At 35.9% G+C, this 19,067-nt stretch overlaps 1 protein-coding gene across 1 annotated transcript; it reads right to left on the reverse strand.

The window, feature by feature from the left end:
- Nucleotides 1–1,054: 1,054 nt before the first annotated feature.
- On the reverse strand, nt 1,055–14,335 carry LOC135124174 (structural maintenance of chromosomes protein 5-like). The gene is made up of 10 exons (XM_064049058.1): nt 14,073–14,335; nt 13,890–14,031; nt 13,189–13,845; nt 12,933–13,140; nt 12,599–12,885; nt 12,171–12,543; nt 11,591–11,784; nt 2,361–2,543; nt 1,876–2,307; nt 1,055–1,827 (listed from the first exon to the last, which is right to left on the reverse strand). Exons 1-10 carry the CDS (start codon nt 14,117–14,119, stop codon nt 1,225–1,227), a joined length of 3,126 nt encoding a protein of 1,041 aa, XP_063905128.1. The 5' UTR covers nt 14,120–14,335; the 3' UTR covers nt 1,055–1,224.
- Between the last annotated feature and the right edge of the window lie 4,732 nt (nt 14,336–19,067).

A 19,067-nucleotide genomic window follows, 5' to 3' on the forward strand; every position in this document is an offset into this window, starting at 1 on the left:
TTTTCAATTTTTTTACTTCGATTTTTCGATATTCGAATTTTTTTAAATTTTGATTTTTCGATTCTAGAATTTTCGACTTTTCAACTTTCTATTTCTTTTTTTCTATATTTCGATTTTTGGGTTTTCCGATTTCTTGGAATTTCAAGTTTTCTATTATTTCATTAATCGAATTTTCGATTTTTCAATTCTTCGATTTTTAAATTTTTTCAAATAATTTGATATTTACGGAACATAATTAATCTGAGTGATTGATTTTATCCAATTTGAATGAAATGAATGATCTTATACTGAACTGAAATAGAGTTAGTTCATAGAAAGAGAAGAGGTGGGTGGGTGGGCGTTATTAGTACTTGCTAAGATAAGACTGATTTTTGCAAATCACATATCCTCTAAGAAAATAGAGGGTGGGTGGGCGGGGCTAGTATTTGATAAGATAGTACTGATTTGGCACTCTTGACATTTTCGACCATTTTTCAACTATTTTCGAAAGTTAGCTGTAGATTCCGATGTACAGAGGTCATTTGCTAGTGTTTTTCCAAAATTGCCAATTGAAATGTGGCAATTTTTACGATTTGTAAAAAATCACTTTTAATTCGAATTTTCTGGAAATTTTTAATCATGTATATTAAAGGTAAAACTGAACACGAACTCATAAACCACATTTGCAGGAGCATAAATATTGTTATACAATTTTGCTTATTTATTTATTAAAAAATCTGGACGTCTTTGTAATTGTTGTAATTTTTGAGGTTAGCAGAATCAAACAAAACACATAATAAACAACACAAATGTATCAGGCGTTGTGAGGAGAGGCGTTGTTAGCACTAGTTAACGATGAAACTCCTAACATGAACTGTGAATTTACAAACAATGAAACAAATTTACACACGTGTTGGCGTCGGTCGAAAATTCACTTATTTCTATTTTGTTTATATTATATTTTAAGTTTACTTGATTTCTGTAATTGGAGCATCTGAATTAACTGAAATATAAAAGGGAACCTGAAAATGTACTTTGGAGTGCATCTTCCGGTTGGTTAGGCTAGACAAACACCTTGTATAAATATAAAAAATCTTTATTAATTCCATTTAATATAAATTTTGTTTTGTACATCAATAACAATTAAAACTAAGGACCCAGAAACTTGCTGGATCCGTTTGGCCATTTTTTACTTTGAAAAATTTAGAAAAGTACTCAAAAATCTGAAAAAATTTACAAACCCCCTTAACGTATCGCTACCCCTTGCGGATTACACAACCGCGACACCCCCCACTTCCTATCCTGCTCGATAAACGGCCCATTGTGCACAACGTGCACCATCGTGGTCCTCGTGTACGTCAAATTCGGCACCAGCTTCGGGGTGATCAAAAAGTACTGCGACGTGTTCGGCAGACTCGTCGTCTCCATCAGCAAGTCCAGAATCCGCTTCTCGTTGTTGACGTCCATGCCCTGGTTGATCTCATCCACGCACCTGAACGGCACCGGCGTCAACTCCTGCAGCGCCAGCATGAACACCGCCGTGGCCACCGCCCTCTCGCCGCCGCTCTGGGTCACGGTGTTCAGCTCCTGCAGAGGCTCCCCGTTCCGATACGTCACCTTGATGCAGATCCCGTAGTTGGAAAAGTCCCGCTCGTCGTCGCCGGGGTTGATGGACACCTCGCCGGCGCACCCCATGCGCTCGAAAGCGGCGCCGAAGTTGGTGTTGATCTCGGACACGAGCTGCCGCAAGGGGTCCAGCCACTCCTCGCGCAGCTGGTCCATGCGGGAGGTGATCTTGGACAGGTCCACGTGGGCGCGGTCGACGGTTTCTTGGAGGTTGCGGATGATCTGAAGTTGGTTTAAGTAATGTGCGATAGCTGCGCATGCGCTACTTACCTCAACCCTCTCTTCGTACTCCCGCATCTCGTCGTCGTCCGCCGTGTTCAGACACTCTATCTTCGCATTCAGGCGATGCTTCTCGTCCTGCAGCGGCCCCATCTCCGACGGCAAACTCTCATGGACCTCCCTGAACTCGTCGAAGCCTTCGTCGTCAGGCGTGAAATTGTTCGACAATCCTTTGGCCTTTTGCAGCGCGGCTTTAGCTTGTCCCTTACTATTGGCATACGCTTCTTTGACCTGGCTCATCGTGGCTTCGCTCTCTTTCATCAGCCGTCTAGCTTCCTCGTTCTTGTTTTCCAAATAGGCGGCTTGGCGTCTCACGCTGTCGATCTTGATGGAGTTCAGCTGGCTCTTGACTATCAGAACCGATAGCGATTTGTAGGTGTTCTTGAGGTCGAGAGAAATTTGGCGGATGGCTCGGACGACTTTCTGGAATTTGTTTTTGGTTATAAAAGTGGGAAACGGGGGTGGCAATTGCTCACTTTTATTTTGTTGCGGGCCTGGTTGCGGATTTCGTCGCCGTTGGAGCCGGATTGGCGCATTTCTTGGACGCGACGCTGCATGGCGGCGATGCGGCTCTCGGTCGCTTGGACTTGCTGCTTGATGCCGTGGATGTATTTGAGCTCGTCGCCGATTTTCGAGATTTTGTCGTTGATAAGGCCGATCTACAGAGAATGACGAAATTAGTATCCCATATACTATCTGCCTTTCTCGTTTTTTTTGTTCTGCTTTATATTTTTTCACGATTGTTTTATTTTCTTGTCAATTTTTGTATTGTTGCTTTATTCTTAAATTATTTGATTTTCCTTTACTAACTTTCAGTTTTACATGTTTTTTCTTTTTTTGCAAATATGGAGTGACTACACGAAATTTTCTCTTATCTTAGCAGCCACTACCCCGCCCACCCACCCTCTCCTTTCTTCGGGGTATATCATTTGCCAAAATCACTTTTACTTTAGCAGGTACTAACCCCGCCCACCCGCCCTCTATTTTCTTAGAGAATATCTCATTTGCCAAAATCATTCTTATCTTAGCAGCTACTAGCTCCACCCACCTTTTCCTTTCTTAGGGGGTATGTCATTCGCCAAAATCCCGGTATGGAGAACTTTTACTCTTTGTCGCCCCACCCTCTGTCTGTAGCTCCGCCCGATCTGCCTTTCTCGTTTTCTTTGTTTTGTTTTGTCACGATTGTGTTACACATGAAATTTATTTCACCTTTCCCGTGTTTCTATCAGACTTTCTATTTTAATTTTATTTATTCTGTAGTACTCGTACGTCTTACATCCTTAATCATATTTGTATCTTTTTCTCTTTTTGTATTATTGCTTTATTCTAAAATCATTCTATTTTCCTTTACCAACTTTTATTTTTATGTTTTTTTCTTTTCTTGGAAATATCGACTGATTACTAAAAATGTTTGACCTGTCAAAAATTGTCAAAAGTTTTCAAAACTCTACGTTTAAAATGTTCGCAGTTAATTTTAGGTCCCCTAGTGTTTTATTTTCAGATAAAGTGGATGAACTTGAAAAAATATTTTGAGCTTTTAGTGTTTTCTTTTTACGATTTTTTTGTAAATTATTTAAAAAATTTTGGGGGACCTTGGTGTTCTATTTTTGGAAAATTCTAACCTGGGGCCTGTTGCACAATACTTACAAGTCTAATAATATTAGTCTTGTAAATTGTAATTTGTGGAATTTTGTTGCACAATCATTTAATAAATTCTACAAGTTACAACTAATAGTTTTCAAACCCATTAGTATAATTTCTACGAATTTACAAGTGTTTGTTGCACAAATAAAATAATTTTCATTAGTTTGTAGAAATTTTGACGTTTCAGTAATGAAATTTCTACAAGTCGGTAGTCTCCAATAATTTTGTTTACAAGTATAAAAATATGTTGCGACACTTGTTATTTGACTCGTCTAGGGAAGATGAAGAACCAAATAGGTGGCAGGTAAACCGGAGAAGAAAAATATTTCGTCCGAGGATCAATTTCAATTTTCAAACAAGTGTAAAACATACGGAAAGATTTAGAATGTCCGCAGAAAAATTGGATTTGCTTCTAAATGAAATAGGGCCTCTACTCCTGCATAATACTAGTAAAAGTGGTGCTTTAACCCCAAAGCAACAGTTATCTGTAGCTTTACACTGGCTTGGATGTGGCGCCCAATACCACATAGTCGGTGATGCACATGGAGTTGACAAGAGCACTGTTTGCCGTACTGTTCAAAGAGTAGTGAATGTAGTGAATAATGTTCTTTTAAATCGAATTGTTAGATGGCCAGAAAATATTCCTAACGAAATAGAAAAGTTTTATAGAGTCGCCCACTTCCCCCACGTTTTTTTTTGTTTTTTTTTTTTTAATTTTCTTTGTTCATCGCGCTTGCCCATTTTGACAAAACTTAAAAACTATTTGACAAATTCTCTGACAGTCACAACCTTTACTAATATATTGTTTTAACTACTTGTAGAATTGTCGCTCAATTTACAAGTAATTATTTTTAGATTGTGCAATACGAATTACTAGTTCTAATATTTTGTAACTTGTAAATTGTATTTTGTAACTTGTAAAATTATTTTAATTGTGCAACAGGCCCCTGACCTGTTTTTATAGGTTAATTTTGGGACGCCTTTTTTTTTTTAATTTAAAACAATCTTGAGATTCTAGGCATTCCTGTTTGGAAAGAATTTGAAAGTGCTTTGAAGCCTGTAGTGTATTTACTTTTAATAATTTAATTAAATTTCTTAGAGGATACGTCATTTGCTAAAATCAACCTTACCTTTGCAGGTACTAGCCCCGCCCACCCGATTTCTCTTTTCTTAGAGAATATCTCATTTGCCAAAATCACTCTTATCTTAGCAACTACTAGCCCCGCCCACCCACCCTTTCCTTTCTTAGGGGGTACGTCATTCGCCAAAATCCCGGTATAGAGAACTTTTGCTCTTTCTCGCCCCACCCTCTGTCTACATCTCCGCCCGATCTGCCTTTCTCGTTTTCTTTGTTTTATTTTTTGTTTTTTTACGATTGTGTTACGTATTAACTTTTTTGTTACTTTTGTTTTCGACTATTTATTTGTTGTAAAAATTTCATATGAAGTTTATTTCACCTTTTCCAAATTTCTATCAGACTTTCTATTTTTACATATTTTATTTATTCTGTATTATCCTTAATCATATTTATGTCTCTTTTTCTATTTTCTTGCCAATTTTTGTATTATTGCTTTATTCTGAAATCATTCTATTTTTATTGATTTTAACAACTTTCAATTTTATGCTTTTTTTCTTTGGAATCACCGACTGACTATTAAAAATCTTTAATCTATCAAAAATTGTCAAAAGTTTTCAAAACCCTACGCTTAAAATATTCGCAGTTAATTTTACGCCCCCTTGTGTTTTATTTTCAGATAAAGTGGGTGAACTTGAAAAATCTTTTGAGCTTTTAGTGTTTTATTTTTTACGATTTTTTGTAAGTTATTTAAAACAATTTTGGGTCACCTTGGTGTTCTATTTTTGGAAAATTCTGACCTAACCGGTTTTTTAGGTTAATTTTGGGACCCCGTTTTTTTTTTAATTTGAAACAATCTTGAGGTTCTAGGTATTCCTGTTTGGAAAGAATTTGAGAGTGCTTTGGAGCCTCTAGTGTATTTCCTTTTAATAATTTAATTAAATTTCTTAGAGGATACGTCATTTGCTAAAATCAACCTTACCTTTGCAGGTACTAGCCCCGCCCACCCGATTTCTCTTTTCTTAGAGAATATCTCATTTGCCAAAATCACTCTTATCTTAGCAACTACTAGCCCCGCCCACCCACCCTCTCCTTTCTTCGGGATCTGCCTTTCTCGTTTTCTTTGTTCTGGTTTTTATTTTTTCACGGTTGTTTTATTTTCGTGTCAATTTTTGTATTGTTGCTTTATTCTTAAATTATTCTATTTTCCTTTACTAACTTTCAGTTTTACATGTTTTTTTCTTTTTTTGCAAATATTAAGTGACTACATGAAATTTTCTCTTATCTTAGCAGCCACTACCCCGCTCACCCACCCTCTCCTTTCTTCGGGAGTATGTCATTTTCCAAAATCCCGGCATGGAGAACTCTTGCTCTTTCTCGCCCCACCCTCTGTCTGTAGCTCCGCCCAGTCTGCCTTTCTCGTTTTCTTTGTTTTATTTTTTGTTTTTTCACGACTGTGTTACGTATTTACTTTTCTGTTACTTTTGTTTTCGACTATTTATTTGTTGTAAAAATTTCATTTGAAGTTTATTTCACCTTTCCCGCATTTCTATCAGACTTTCTATTTTTATTTTATTTATTCTGAATTATTCTTAATATATTTGTGTCTCTTTATCTTTTTTTTTTGCCAATTTTTGTATTTTCCCATTATTCCAAAATCATTCTATTTTCCTTTACCAACTTTTATTTTTATGCTTTTTTCTTTTTTTGGAAATACCGACTGACTATTAAAAATGTTTGACCTATCAAAAATTGTCAAAAATTTTCAAAACTCTACATTTAAAATGTTCGCAGTTCATTTTAGGTCCCCTCGTGTTTTATTTTCAGATAAAATAGATGAACTTGAAAAAATCTTTTGAGCTTTTGGTGTTTTATTTTTACGATTTTTTTGTAAATTATTTAAAACAATTTTGGGGGACTTTGGTGTTTTCTATTTTTGGAAAATTCTAACCTGACCTGTTTTTGAGTCGAGTTTGGGCCCCGTTTTTTTTTTTGAAAAATTTAAAACAATCTTGAGTTTCTAGGTATTCCTGTTTGGAAAGAATTTAAAAGTGCTTTGGAGCCTCTAGCGTCTTTTCTAATAATATCTTAATTAAATTTCTTAGATGATACGTCATTTGCTAAAATCAACCTTATCTTAGCAGCTACTAGCCCCGCCCACCCACCCTCTCCTTTCTTCGGGGTATGTCATTTGCCAAAATCAGTTTTACCTTTGCAGGTACTAACCCCGCCCACCCGCCCTCTCTTTTCTTTGAGAATATCTCATTTGCCAAAATCAGTGTTATCTATCTTAGCAGCTACTAGCCCCGCCCACCCACCCTCTCCTTTCTTCGGGGGTATGTCATTCGCTAAAATCTCGGTATGGAGAACTTTTGCTCTTTCTCGCCCCACCCTCTGTCTGTAGCTCCGCCCGATCTGCCTTTCTTGCTTTCTTTGTTTTATTTTTTGTTTTTTCACGATTGTGTTACGTATTAACTTTTTTGTTACATTTGTTTCCGACTATTTATTTGTTGTAAAAATTTCATATGAAGTTTATTTCACCTTTCCCGCATTTCTATCAGACTTTCTATTTTTATTTTATTTATTCTGAATTATTCTTAATCATATTTGTGTCTCTTTACCTTTTTTCTTGCCAATTTTTGTATTTTCCCATTATTCCAAAATCATTCTATTTTCCTTTACCAAATTTTATTTTTATGCTTTTTTTTTTTTTTGGAAATACCGACTGACTATTAAAAATGTTTGACCTATCAAAAATTGTCAAAAGTTTTCAAAACTCTACATTTAAAATGTTCGCAGTTCATTTTAGGTCCCCTAGTGTTTTATTTTCAGATAAAATAGATGAACTTAAAAAAATCTTTTGAGCTTTTAGTGTTTTATTTTTACGTTTTTTTTTGTAAATTATTTAAAACAATTTTGGGAGACTTTGGTGTTTTCTATTTTTAGAAAATTCTAACCTGACCTGTTTTTGAGTCAAGTTTGGGCCCCGTTTTTTTTTTTTTGAAAAATTTAAAACAATCTTGAGTTTCTAGGTATTCCTGTTTGGAAAGAATTTGAAAGTGCTTTGGAGCCTTTAGTGTCTTTTCTAATAATAACTTAATTAAATTTCTTAGATGATACGTCATTTGCCAAAATCAACCTTATCTTAGCAGCTACTAGCCCCGCCCACCCACCCTCTCCTATCTTCGGGGTATGTCATTTGCCAAAATCAGTTTTACCTTAGCAGGTATTAACCCCGCCCACCCGCCCTCTCTTTTCTTAGAGAATATCTCATTTGCCAAAATCAGTCTTATCTTAGCAGCTACTAGCCCCGCCCACCCACCCTCTCCTTTCTTCGGGGGTATGTCATTTGCCAAAATACCGGTATGGAGAACTTTTGCTCTTTCTCGCCCCACCCTCTGTCTGTAGCTCCGCCCAATATGTCTTTCTCGTTTTCTTTGTTTTATTTTTTGTTTTTTCACGATTGTGTTACGTATTAACTTTTTTGTTACTTTTGTTTTCGACTATTTATTTGTTGTAAAAATTTCATATGAAGTTTATTTCACCTTTTCCAAATTTCTATCAGACTTTCTATTTTTACATATTTTATTTATTCTGTATTATCCTTAATCATATTTGTGTCCCTTTTTCTATTTTCTTGCCAATTTTTGTATTATTGCTTTATTCTAAAATCATTCTATTTTTATTTATTTTACCAACTTTCATTTTTATGCCTTTTTTCTTTGGAATCACCGACTGACTATTAAAAATGTTTAACCTATCAAAAATTGTCAAAAGTTTTCAAAACCCTACGTTTAAAATGTTCGCAGTTAATTTCAGCTCTCCTATAAGTGTTTTATTTTCAGATAAAGTGGATGAACTTGAAAAAATATTTTGAGCTTTTAGTGTTTTATTTTTACGATTTTTTTGTAAATTATTTAAAACAATTTTGGGGGACCTTGGTGTTCTATTTTTGGAAAATTCTGACCTAACCTGTTTTTGAGTTAATTTTGGGACCTCGTTTTTTTTTTGAAAAATTTAAAACAATCTTGAGGTTCTAGGTATTCCTGTTTCGAAAAAATTTGAAAGTGCTTTGGAGCTTCTAGTGTATTTTCTTTTAATAATTTAATTAAATTTCTTAGAGGATACGTCATTTGCTAAAATCAACCTTACCTTTGCAGGTACTAGCCCCGCCCACCCGCCCTCTCTTTTCTCAAAGAATATCTCATTTGCCAAAATCACTCTTATCTTAGAAGCTACCAGCCCCGCCCACCCACCCTCTCCTTTTTTCGGGGTATGTCATTTGTCAAAATCAGTTTTACCTTAGCAGGTACTAACCCCGCCCACCCGCCCTCTCTTTTCTTAGAGAATATCTCATTTGCTAAAATCCCGGTATGGAGAACTTTTGCTCTTTCTCGCCCCACCCTCTGTCTGTAGCTCCACCCGATCTGCCTTTCTGGTTTTCTTTGTTTTATTTTATGTTTTTTCACGATTGTGTTTATTTCACCTTTCCCGTGTTTCTACCAGACTTTCTATTTTTATTTTATTTATTCTGTATTACGTCTTACATCCTTAATCGTATTTCTGTCTCTTTCTCTTTCTTCTTGACAATTTTTGTATTATTGCTTTATTCTAAAATCATTCTATTTTCTTTTATCAACTTTTACTTTAATGTTTTTTTCTTTTTTTGGAAACACCGACTGACTATTAAAAATGTTTGATCTATCAAAAATTGTCAAAAGTTTTCAAAACTCTACATTTAAAATGTTCGCAGTTCATTTTAGGTCCCCTATAAATTAACTAAATTTAAAACAATCTTGAGGTTCTAGGTATTCCTGTTTGGAAAGAATTTGAAATGCTTTGGAGCCTCTAGTGTCTTCTTATAATCATTTAATTAAATTTCTTAGAGGATAAATCATTTGATGAAATCAGTCTTATCAGTCAGCAGGTACTAGCCCCACCCACCCACCCTCTCCTTTCTTCGGGGGTATGTCATTTGCCAAAATCAGTTTTACGTTAGCAAGTACTAACCCCGCCCACCCGCCCTTTCTTTTCTTAGAAAAGATCTCATTTGCCAAAATCAGTCTTATCGCACTAGCTACTAGCCCGGTCCACCCACCCTCTCGTGTCTTAGGGGGTATATCATTTGCCAAAATCCCGGTATGGAGAACTTTTGCTCTTTCTCGCCCCACCCTCTGTCTGTAGCTCCACCCTATCTCCCTTTCTCGTTTTCTTTGTTTTATTTTTTGTTTATTCACGATTGTGTTACGTATTAACTTTTTTGTTACTTTTGTTTTCAACTATTTATTTACTGTAAATATTTCACATGAAGTTTGTTTTTATTTTATTTATTTTGTCTTACGCCTTACATTTTAGCCGTATTTGTCTCCCTCTTTTTTCTTGTCAATTTTTGTATTATTAGTTTATTCTTAAGTCATTCTATATTCCTTTACTAACTTTTAGTTTTATGTTTTTTTTTCTTCTTTTTTTGTAAATACCGAGTGACTATTAAAGATTAACGATTTTCCAGATTTTTTCGTTGATTAGACCGATCTACGAGAAATGGGGAAATTAGTGTCCAATATATGGAGAACTTTTGCTCGTTCTCGCCCCGCTTTCTACTAAAGCCACACCCTCTTCCTGTAGCTCCGCCCTATCTGCCTTTCTCGTTTTCTTTTTGTTTTTACATTTTTCAAATTAAAAAAAAAATCCATTGTTAAAAACAAATTAAACACAAGTTCTGTCGGATATGTTAGTGAATTAACTTTAAATTCTCTTAAACAAACGACTTTTGTATAGGGGCTGGACAACTTTTTTTTGTTCAGTTCTACCTTATCAAGTTTTAGCCCCGCCCGCCCGCCCTCTATTTTATTAGAAGGTATGTAATTTGCTACAATCAGTCTTAATTTTCTTAGACGGTATGTCTTTACCAAAATCAGTCTTGCCTTAGCAGGTATTAGCCCCGCCCCCACACGCTGCTCAATTGAGATCCACCTTTCATTCGGACTAGATAAAATGAATCACTGCAATAGAGGCGCGGCGGGTGGGCGGGGTTAATCGTATGAAAGCAATGAATGTCACATTGGATAAAAATCGACATATTTAAAATGTAATCTTTGAAAATCTTTTTTTTTTATATTGTCGCACATTATATTTTCATAGTTTACACAAAAATTGTTCAAATCAAACAATATTTTATTTTGTATGAACAATGAACAAGAAACAAAAGGTCAACATAATAGAAAATGAAATGTGAACGAAGTCCAATAAAATGAGTGACCAAAAAAAAACCGGGTGGGTGGGCGGGGTCACTTTCAGTGTTTCAAGCCTAATTTGCCAATTGATGTCGTAAAATTCAGTTTTCATCTAATCAAAAAAACCAATAACATCCAAAGGCGGAGGTGGGTGGGGTTAGTTTTATCTTTTCGTCTAGATTCTAATGTTTATCAACATAAAATCCACTTTTTTCCAATAAAATGAGTAATCAAGAGGAACAACGGGTGGGTGGGCGGGGCCACTTTGAATTTTTGTAAATAGATTCGACCACATAACAAAATAAAATTCAATTTTCATCTAATCAAATAAGCCAATGAAATTCAAAACCGAAGGTGGGTGGGGTTAGTTGTAAGCTGTTGTTCAAGACAAAATGCACTTTTAGTCCAATAAAATGAGTGACCAAAAAGAAAACCGGGTGAGTGGGTGGAGCCATTTCAAAATTTTCACCCCTGATTCGCTACTTGACGTAGTAAAATGCAATTTTCAATGAATAAAAAAGTTTGACTTTTTCTACAGTATTTTATAAGCAAGCAATAGCCCCGCCCACCCACCCCATCTTGATTCCAGTGATTACTCTAAATTTTGTTCAGTTTTATCTTAGCAAGTTTTAGCCCCGCCCACCGGTAGTAGTCTCATTCATTGTAAGTCTTTGTGTGTTATAGTGTTAAAATAAATAAATCTCACAAGATCTATGATTTTTTTAAATATAAATCCTTTGATAAATTCACTTACCTGAGTATCATACTCCTTCGTTTGGCTATCACAGTTGGTAAAACTGCTTCGCAATTCCTGTATCTGAGTCGCCAACCTTTCTACATGTAACACATCCACCGAAATCGAAAAACCCCCATCCGAATGAATCTCGTTCTGCCTGGTACTTTTCGCATTCGTATACCGTGAATAACTCACGGAATATTTCATGGTATCTGCATAAAACGCACAAAATAAATTCGAATTGACCGCTCAAGCTTTGGGTGGCACAACTGTCCACAATTTAACGCAAATCAACAGTTTTGGATTTGACATTGACAGCTGACAGAATGTGACGTATGAGTAATTACAGCCAACTCTCATTCACTTTATTTCCGACTATGTTAAAATACTACCAACCAAACTCAATTTTTCCCCAGTTGAGGTTATTGGACCACGGAACAAATCCTCTAGTAGGCCGTGAAATTTATTTTTAAAATAATAATGTTGGCATTGCCTTTAGTTGACAGTTATTTGATCATAACCGTCAAACTGAACATTTTTTAATATTAAATTTCGATTGGTGAATCTTTACAGTGTGAACATTAAAAATGGTACTTACCGCTAAAGAAAACGCTAATTTGCTTTGGTAAATTCTCGTAGTAGCGATTTGTTTCGGCGTTGCCCACTGGAATGTTGTGTATTTTGTAAGTTCTGCACAAATACCTCATGATGGGCTCCGGCGCCGTAAACAGAGTGTTCAAATAAGTGTACAACCCATATTTGCGGAGTTGTTCTATGGGTATAGCGGAATGAAAAGGTGTGGAATTTCGGTCACCGGCGTACAACACGTTAACTGTTAAGCGTTTTTCGTTACGAAGATACTTAATCAAATTGTTCATGTCGTCCTTATTACAACACGTGAACGCTGTCCTGTCCCGCATAGGGATGACGTTTTCTACGTAAATTGAGTTCTTTGGGTCCATGACATTCACCTAAGTGACATACAGTATTCAAGGTTATATTATGTTAGCTGAGTAAAATACCAACCTCTAACATTATTGGTTCAAACACTTCATCCTTAAACAAGTTTTTGTTGCTTCTTAACCACAACACAGCTTGATAGGCATCATTATCAATTCTCTGCAAATAATTCAATCTTTGCTGTTTCACATTCTCAAGTCTGTTTCTTTCGTTCTCAAAAGCTCTCAATTGAGCTACTTTAGTCTGTTTAGCTGAGACAAGTGCGTCTCTTTGGTTCTCCAATTCCGTTACATGGCGTCTCATTTTGTTAATTTCGCCAGTCATTTTTGTGACCTTTTGTTGGACTTCATCATCTAAGAAAAATTATGTAAGACAAAGATAAACACAAGGAAATAATTACCGTTGCCGCACTTATTGAGGAGCTCTCTCTGGGCCACTTTCATCTCCTCAATCTTCCCCGCCATGGCGTCAATCTCCTGATTCCGCTGCTCAATCACGGCGATACGTTCATTCATTTCATTCTCAATCTCCCTAATTTTCTCCTTGCTTTGGTCAATCTTCTCCATGTAGTTCCGCGACGAAGTTTCATTTTCGCGGATTGAGCGGGTCTACAAACCACACAAAAAATACAAATAAATCACTCAAATAAAACTTACAACACCAGAATTCGTGTGTTGCAAATCACTAATAGCTTTCTTTGCTTGGTGAATTTCCTTCTCCATGGGTTTAGCAGCGGACTTGTGCTTCTCATAAATCTGCGTCGCTTTCGCCAAATCCTGCTTAGTCTCTGACATTTTCTCGTAGTAGTTGTCGTACTCCAACCACGCCACTTTCCTCTCAATGTCCTGAATCCGCCCCAAAAACTTCTTCTTTTTCCCGAAATTCTCAATCTTCCCCTCGAGCCGCATATTCGCGTCTTTGTTCTCCTGCAGCTTCGTGCCGTTCTTCTCAATGGACTCCGTTAAGTTTTTGTGATTTTCTCGGCACCCAATCAGCGACTCCTGCTTCTCGATTAAGTCGTTCCGGCACAACGCCACTTGTGTCTCTTTGAGCAGCTGCTGCTGATTGAGTTTGGCGAAATCTTGGACCCGGTCCTGCGGCAAAAACTGGCACAGATTGTCCACTTGGATGTTGTATTGGCGGACGCAATCCACGACGTCTTTCGCCAACACTTTGCGGTTGTTTAAAAACCAAACGGAGCGATCTTGCGCCGTGAGGGTGCGGGTTATTTTGATAAAGTCGGATTCGCGCTCGCCTTGGAGGTAGATGTTGATGGTGGCTTCGTCGCACTCGTGTTTGACGTATTCCGACACCTAGAATTTTTTTTGAAGTTTGGTTTTTAATTTTTTTTAATTACCTTGTGGCCCCTGCCGACGGTTTTTGGGTTGCCACCGAGGCCGAGGATGATGGCGGCTACCATGGTGGACTTGCCGGTGCCGTTGGGGCCCAGGATCATGTTTAAATTGGGGCCCGGGAAGAGTTCGGCGTAGCTGTAAGTACTAAGGAAAAGGTTACGTGGCATTGACATGGGGGTACTTACACGAAGTTTTTCACCTCGACTTTACGGATGCTTCCGACTTTGAACATTTTTTATGGGTTTTTGTGGAGTTTTCGGGGTATTGGGACACATAACCTATAACAATGAAGCCGCCAAATTTATACTGGTTTAGTGCTGCCAACCGCGTGCACAAAATCCCTACATTTTTCTAATTCAAAAAATAATAAATTAAAAAAGAAACGATTTTAAATTCCAAATACAGAAACTAGATGTTCGATTCAGTTGTGTTACGCCCATCCACAACTTCAAATTTGTTATCTTAACTTTGAAAGATAAAAATTAATCTAAAATGGATAGGCAACCAGTGATACACAACGGTTGGAATGAGGTATACAATATACAATACAGTCGAAATTATTTATTAGAGCCACAAGTTTTGACAATCCTGTGTTGTGATTGGCCACCCTACAAAGCACCGATGTAGAAATTCGAATTATTTAAATATAACATGAGCAAAAATAGGCACGAGTGATATAAAATAAATATATTAAGGCACACATTTTTTATGTTTCGTTTGTTTACAAAAGTTTCATCAAGGAAATACAATTTATTACAAAAAAATATTAAAGTAATATATGTATAATATAAGGTCTGAGGTTTTCTGTATCACATCCACGATAAGAGTTCCAGCTTATCGAGGCGTCACATCCTGATTACATTGTTCTCATATCATAATCGGTGAGAAATTCGTTCCAATAAATCTCTCAGCGATTACTTGTCCTAAAATTTCCAGCTTTGTAGTCGGAATCAGCAGATATTACTTCGTATTGGATGTCTGTTCGCTAAATTTGACAGGTTTAATACTTAACTAGGACTAAATCTATGTTTAACACAGTAAATTGATAGAACTATAATATAAAAAAAAAAATAAAAACAGAATACAAAGTAAATACGGCTTTTTCACAGAAAATGCGTCAACCGCTCCTAAAAATTATCGCTATTTATACATGGGCAAAGCTCAACCGTTTTCGATTTATTAATATTTATTTAGATCATACGTCAATATTGAGTCACAATTTTGTTAAAATACCTAAATTGTAGTGTTTTCACTATTTTTCTAAACAACTAAATATGCACAATAACATTAATAAATGTATTTATGTTAACATAATGTTTTAAGTAAAATCATAATATATATAAATTAATTCAAAATATGTCGAATGATTTAAACAAGAGCATTAAGTGGGATTTATAAACTTGTTATTGACATTGAAGTTCCCTTGGTCGAAATAAGTCTACACATATTAAGAAAAAAGGGCAAAAATGGAGCCCCGCCCACCCGCCCTATCTCAATTGTGATAATTTGTTTTATTCGCAATGAACCAAAGGGGCGGAGCTTAACCGCAAAATCCTTTTTCTCTTCGGGAAATTAAAAACATTTTAATATTTTGCCTTTTTTTCTTAATGTGCATCGTATTCTTTGAATAAGACGATCCTGTTTTTAATTTCTTGTAAAGAAATAAGTATTTTGCAGTTAAGCTTGGTTCACGGCGAATAAAAGAAATCATCAGAATTGAGATAGGGTGGGTGGGTGGGGCTTATATTTTGCCTTTTTTTCTTAATATACGTAGCCATTTTTTCACAACAAGAAACTTAAAACATGGTTAAAATGGTACATTTCTACAAGGAAATATGGATTTTGCAATGAGGATCCGCCCCATAATTGCAATGTCTCCTTATACAAATTTTCCATCTTAAATATGTTTTTATTTCATATTGTGAAAAGAAGTCTACAAATGCTAAAAAAAAGGCAAAATGTAGCCCCGCCCACCCACCCTATCTCAATTGTGATGATTTTTTTTTATTCATTGTGAGCCAAGAGGGCGGAGCTTGACTGCAAAATCATTATTTCTCTATGAGAAATTAAAAACATGTTTTTGAGTATCGTGTTGTTCAAAAAATACTATGTAAATTAAGAAAAAATTAAAGCCAAATATTAAGCCCCACCCAAACCTGTCTAATTGCAAAATCCATATTTCTTAGGTATTTTGCAGTAAAGCTATTTGCTTGGTTGACGGAGAATAAAAAAAATCATCAGAATTGCGATAGGGCGGGTGGGCGGGGTTTATATTTTTCCTTTTTCTCCTAATAGTATTATATAGTATACTTTGAACAACATGATACTCAAACACATGTTTTAATTTCTTGTAAAGAAATAAGTATTTTGCAGTTAAGCTCCGCCCTCTTGGTTCACGGCGAATAAAAAAATCATCAGAATTGAGACAGGGCGGGTGGGCGGGGCTTATATTTTGCCTTTTTTTCTTAATATACGTAGCCATTTTTTCACAACAAGAAACTTAAAACATGGTTAAAATGGTACATTTCTACAAGGAAATATGGATTTTGCAATTAGGCTCCGCCCCATAATTGCAATATCTCGTTATACAAATTTTCCATTTTGAATATGTTTTTATTTCATATTGTGAATAGAAGTCTACAAATGTTAAAACAAAAAGGCAAAATGTAGCCCCGCCCACCCACCCTATCTCAATTGTGATGATTTTTTTTTATTCATTGTGAGCCAAGTGAGCGGAGCTTGACTGCAAAATCGTTATTTCTCCAAGAGAAAAAAAAAAACATGTTTTTGAGTATCGTGTTGTTCAAAAAATACTAAGTAAATTAAGAAAAAATTAAAGCCAGAGATTAAGCCCCACCCATATCTGTCCTGATCTAAATAGCAATGCGGTTTCATTCGTTGGCAGATCTAGGGGAGGAGCTTAATTGCAAAATCCATATTTCTTTGCAAAAATTTACCATTTTAAACGTCTTTTGAGTTTCTAACAATAAAAAAAATCATCATAATAATTGAGATGGGGTGGGCGGGGTTGATATTTTTCCTTTTTTCCTATGAGTATTATATAGTATTCTTTAAACAACACGATACTCAAAAACATGCTTTTAATTTCTTGTAAAGAAATAAGTATTTTGCAGTTAAGCTCCACCCTCTTGGTTCACGGCGAATAAAAAAAAGTCATCAGAATTGAGACAGGGCGGGTGGGCGGGGCTTATATTTTGCCTTTTTTTTCTTAATATGTGTTGACATTTTTTCACAACAAGAAACTTAAAACATGGTTAAAATGGTAAATTTCGACAAGGAATGATGGATTTTGCAATTATGGGGCGGAGCCTAATTGCAAAATCGATATCTCGTTATACAAATTTTAAACATGTTTTTATTTCATCAAAAATAAAGCCACCCATACCTGCCTAATTGCAAAATCCATATTTCTTTACAAAAATTTACCATTTTAAACGTCTTTTGAGTTTCTAAGAATAAAAAAACCATCATAATTGAGATGGACTGGGTGGGCGGGGTTAATATTTTGCCTTTTTTTCTTAATGTACATCGTATTTTTTGACACGATACTCCAAAACATGTTTTTAATTTCTTGTAAAGAAAAATAAGTATTTTGCAGTTAAGCTTGGTTAACGGCGAATAAAAAAAATCATCAGAATTGAGATAGGGCGGGTGGGCGGGGTTTATATTTTGCCTTTTTTTACTAATAGTATTATATAGTATTGTTTGAACAACACGATACTCAAAAACATGTTTTAATTTCTTGTGAAGAAATAATTGAGATGGGGGCTTATATTTTGCCTTTTTTTTTCTTAATATACACAGCCATCTTTTCACAATAAGAAACTTAAAACATGGTTAAAATGGTACATTTTTGCAAGGAAATATGGATTTTGCAATTATGGGGCGGAGCCTAAGAAGTCTGCACATATTAAAACAAAAGAAAAACAAAATATAAGCCCACCCACCCGCCCTTTCTCCCTTGTAATGATTTTTTTATTCTTAGAAAGTTTAAAACACGATTAAAATGATTTGACATTTTTGTAAGTAAATAGGATTTTGCAATTAGACTCCGCCCCTAGGTCTGTCAACGAATGACAACTTAATACCATTTAGATGAAGGCAGGTATGGGTGAGGCTATACATAGTATTTTTTTAACAACATGAGAAATAATAAGGATTTTGGAATTAAATTCCGCTTCTTTGGCTATCCCAATTGGGATAGGGTGGGTGGGCGCGGCTTATATTTTTCTTTTTTCTTAACATACTTAGTCGTCTTTTCAGAACAAGAACTTTAAAGCTTAAAATGGTAAATTCTTGTAGACAAATAGAGATCATGCAGTTATTGTTATTATTGATTAGTTGATCAACAGGCGTTTAGCCCATTTATAGAATAGATCAACATAATAGAACAAACAGAATGGAAAAATACAAGAAAAAGTACAATTTGAACAGTTGTCCGACTAATCAGCAGCTATAATTACTGCTACCCCCTAAAGGGATTGGACAACTGAAGAAAAATCTTATCTGAGTAAATCGAAAGCGTGTTGATGTTTGTGATACTCCGAACACATTGCGTGGGCGAGTATTTAAGAACGTCAATACGTGGAGTTGGTAAATAAAATAATAATAAAAGGTGTTGAAGAACACGATACTTAAAAACAGAGAAATAAGGATTTTGCATTTAAGCTCCGCCCCCTTGGCTCACGACGAATAAAAAATCTTCACAATTGCGATAGGGCGGGTGGGAGGGGCTACATTTTGCTTTTGTTAATATCTGCAGACAGCAACGTCAGCAAAGCTTCTCGATGTGACAAAGAATGAACAAATAACAGTTGTCCGACTAATCAGCAGCTATAATTACTGCCACCCCCTAAAGGGGTTGGAAAACTGAAGATGAATCTTATCTGAGTAAATCGAAAACGTCTTGATGTTTGTGGTACTCCGAACACATTGCGTGGGCGAGTATTTAAGAACGTCAATACGTGGAGTTGGTAAATAAAATAATAAAAAAGGTGTTGTAGAACACGATACTTAAAAACAGAGAAATAAGGATTTTGCATTTAAGCTCCGCCCCCTTGGCTCACGACGAATAAAAAATCATCACAATTGCGATAGGGCGGGTGGGAGGGGCTACATTTTGCTTTTGTTAATGTCTGCAGACAGCAACATCAGCAAAG

This window comes from Zophobas morio, unplaced genomic scaffold (genome assembly GCF_036711695.1).
Source record: "Zophobas morio isolate AGI-343-1 ecotype UQ-CSIRO unplaced genomic scaffold, CSIRO_AGI_Zmor_V1 ptg000007l, whole genome shotgun sequence".
Classification (NCBI taxonomy): Eukaryota; Metazoa; Arthropoda; class Insecta; order Coleoptera; family Tenebrionidae; genus Zophobas; species Zophobas morio.

Coding starts and splice junctions, on each gene's coding strand:
- LOC135124174 (XM_064049058.1), bottom strand. CDS start 14,119: ATGTTCAAAGTCGGAAGCATCCGTAAAGTCGAGGTGAAAAACTTCGT. Junction 14,032..14,072: donor GTCGAGGTGAAAAACTTCGT/GTAAGTACCCCC, acceptor CCTTTTCCTTAG/TACTTACAGCTACGCCGAAC. Junction 2,544..11,590: donor CGAAGGAGTATGATACTCAG/GTAAGTGAATTT, acceptor CATTCTCTGTAG/ATCGGCCTTATCAACGACAA.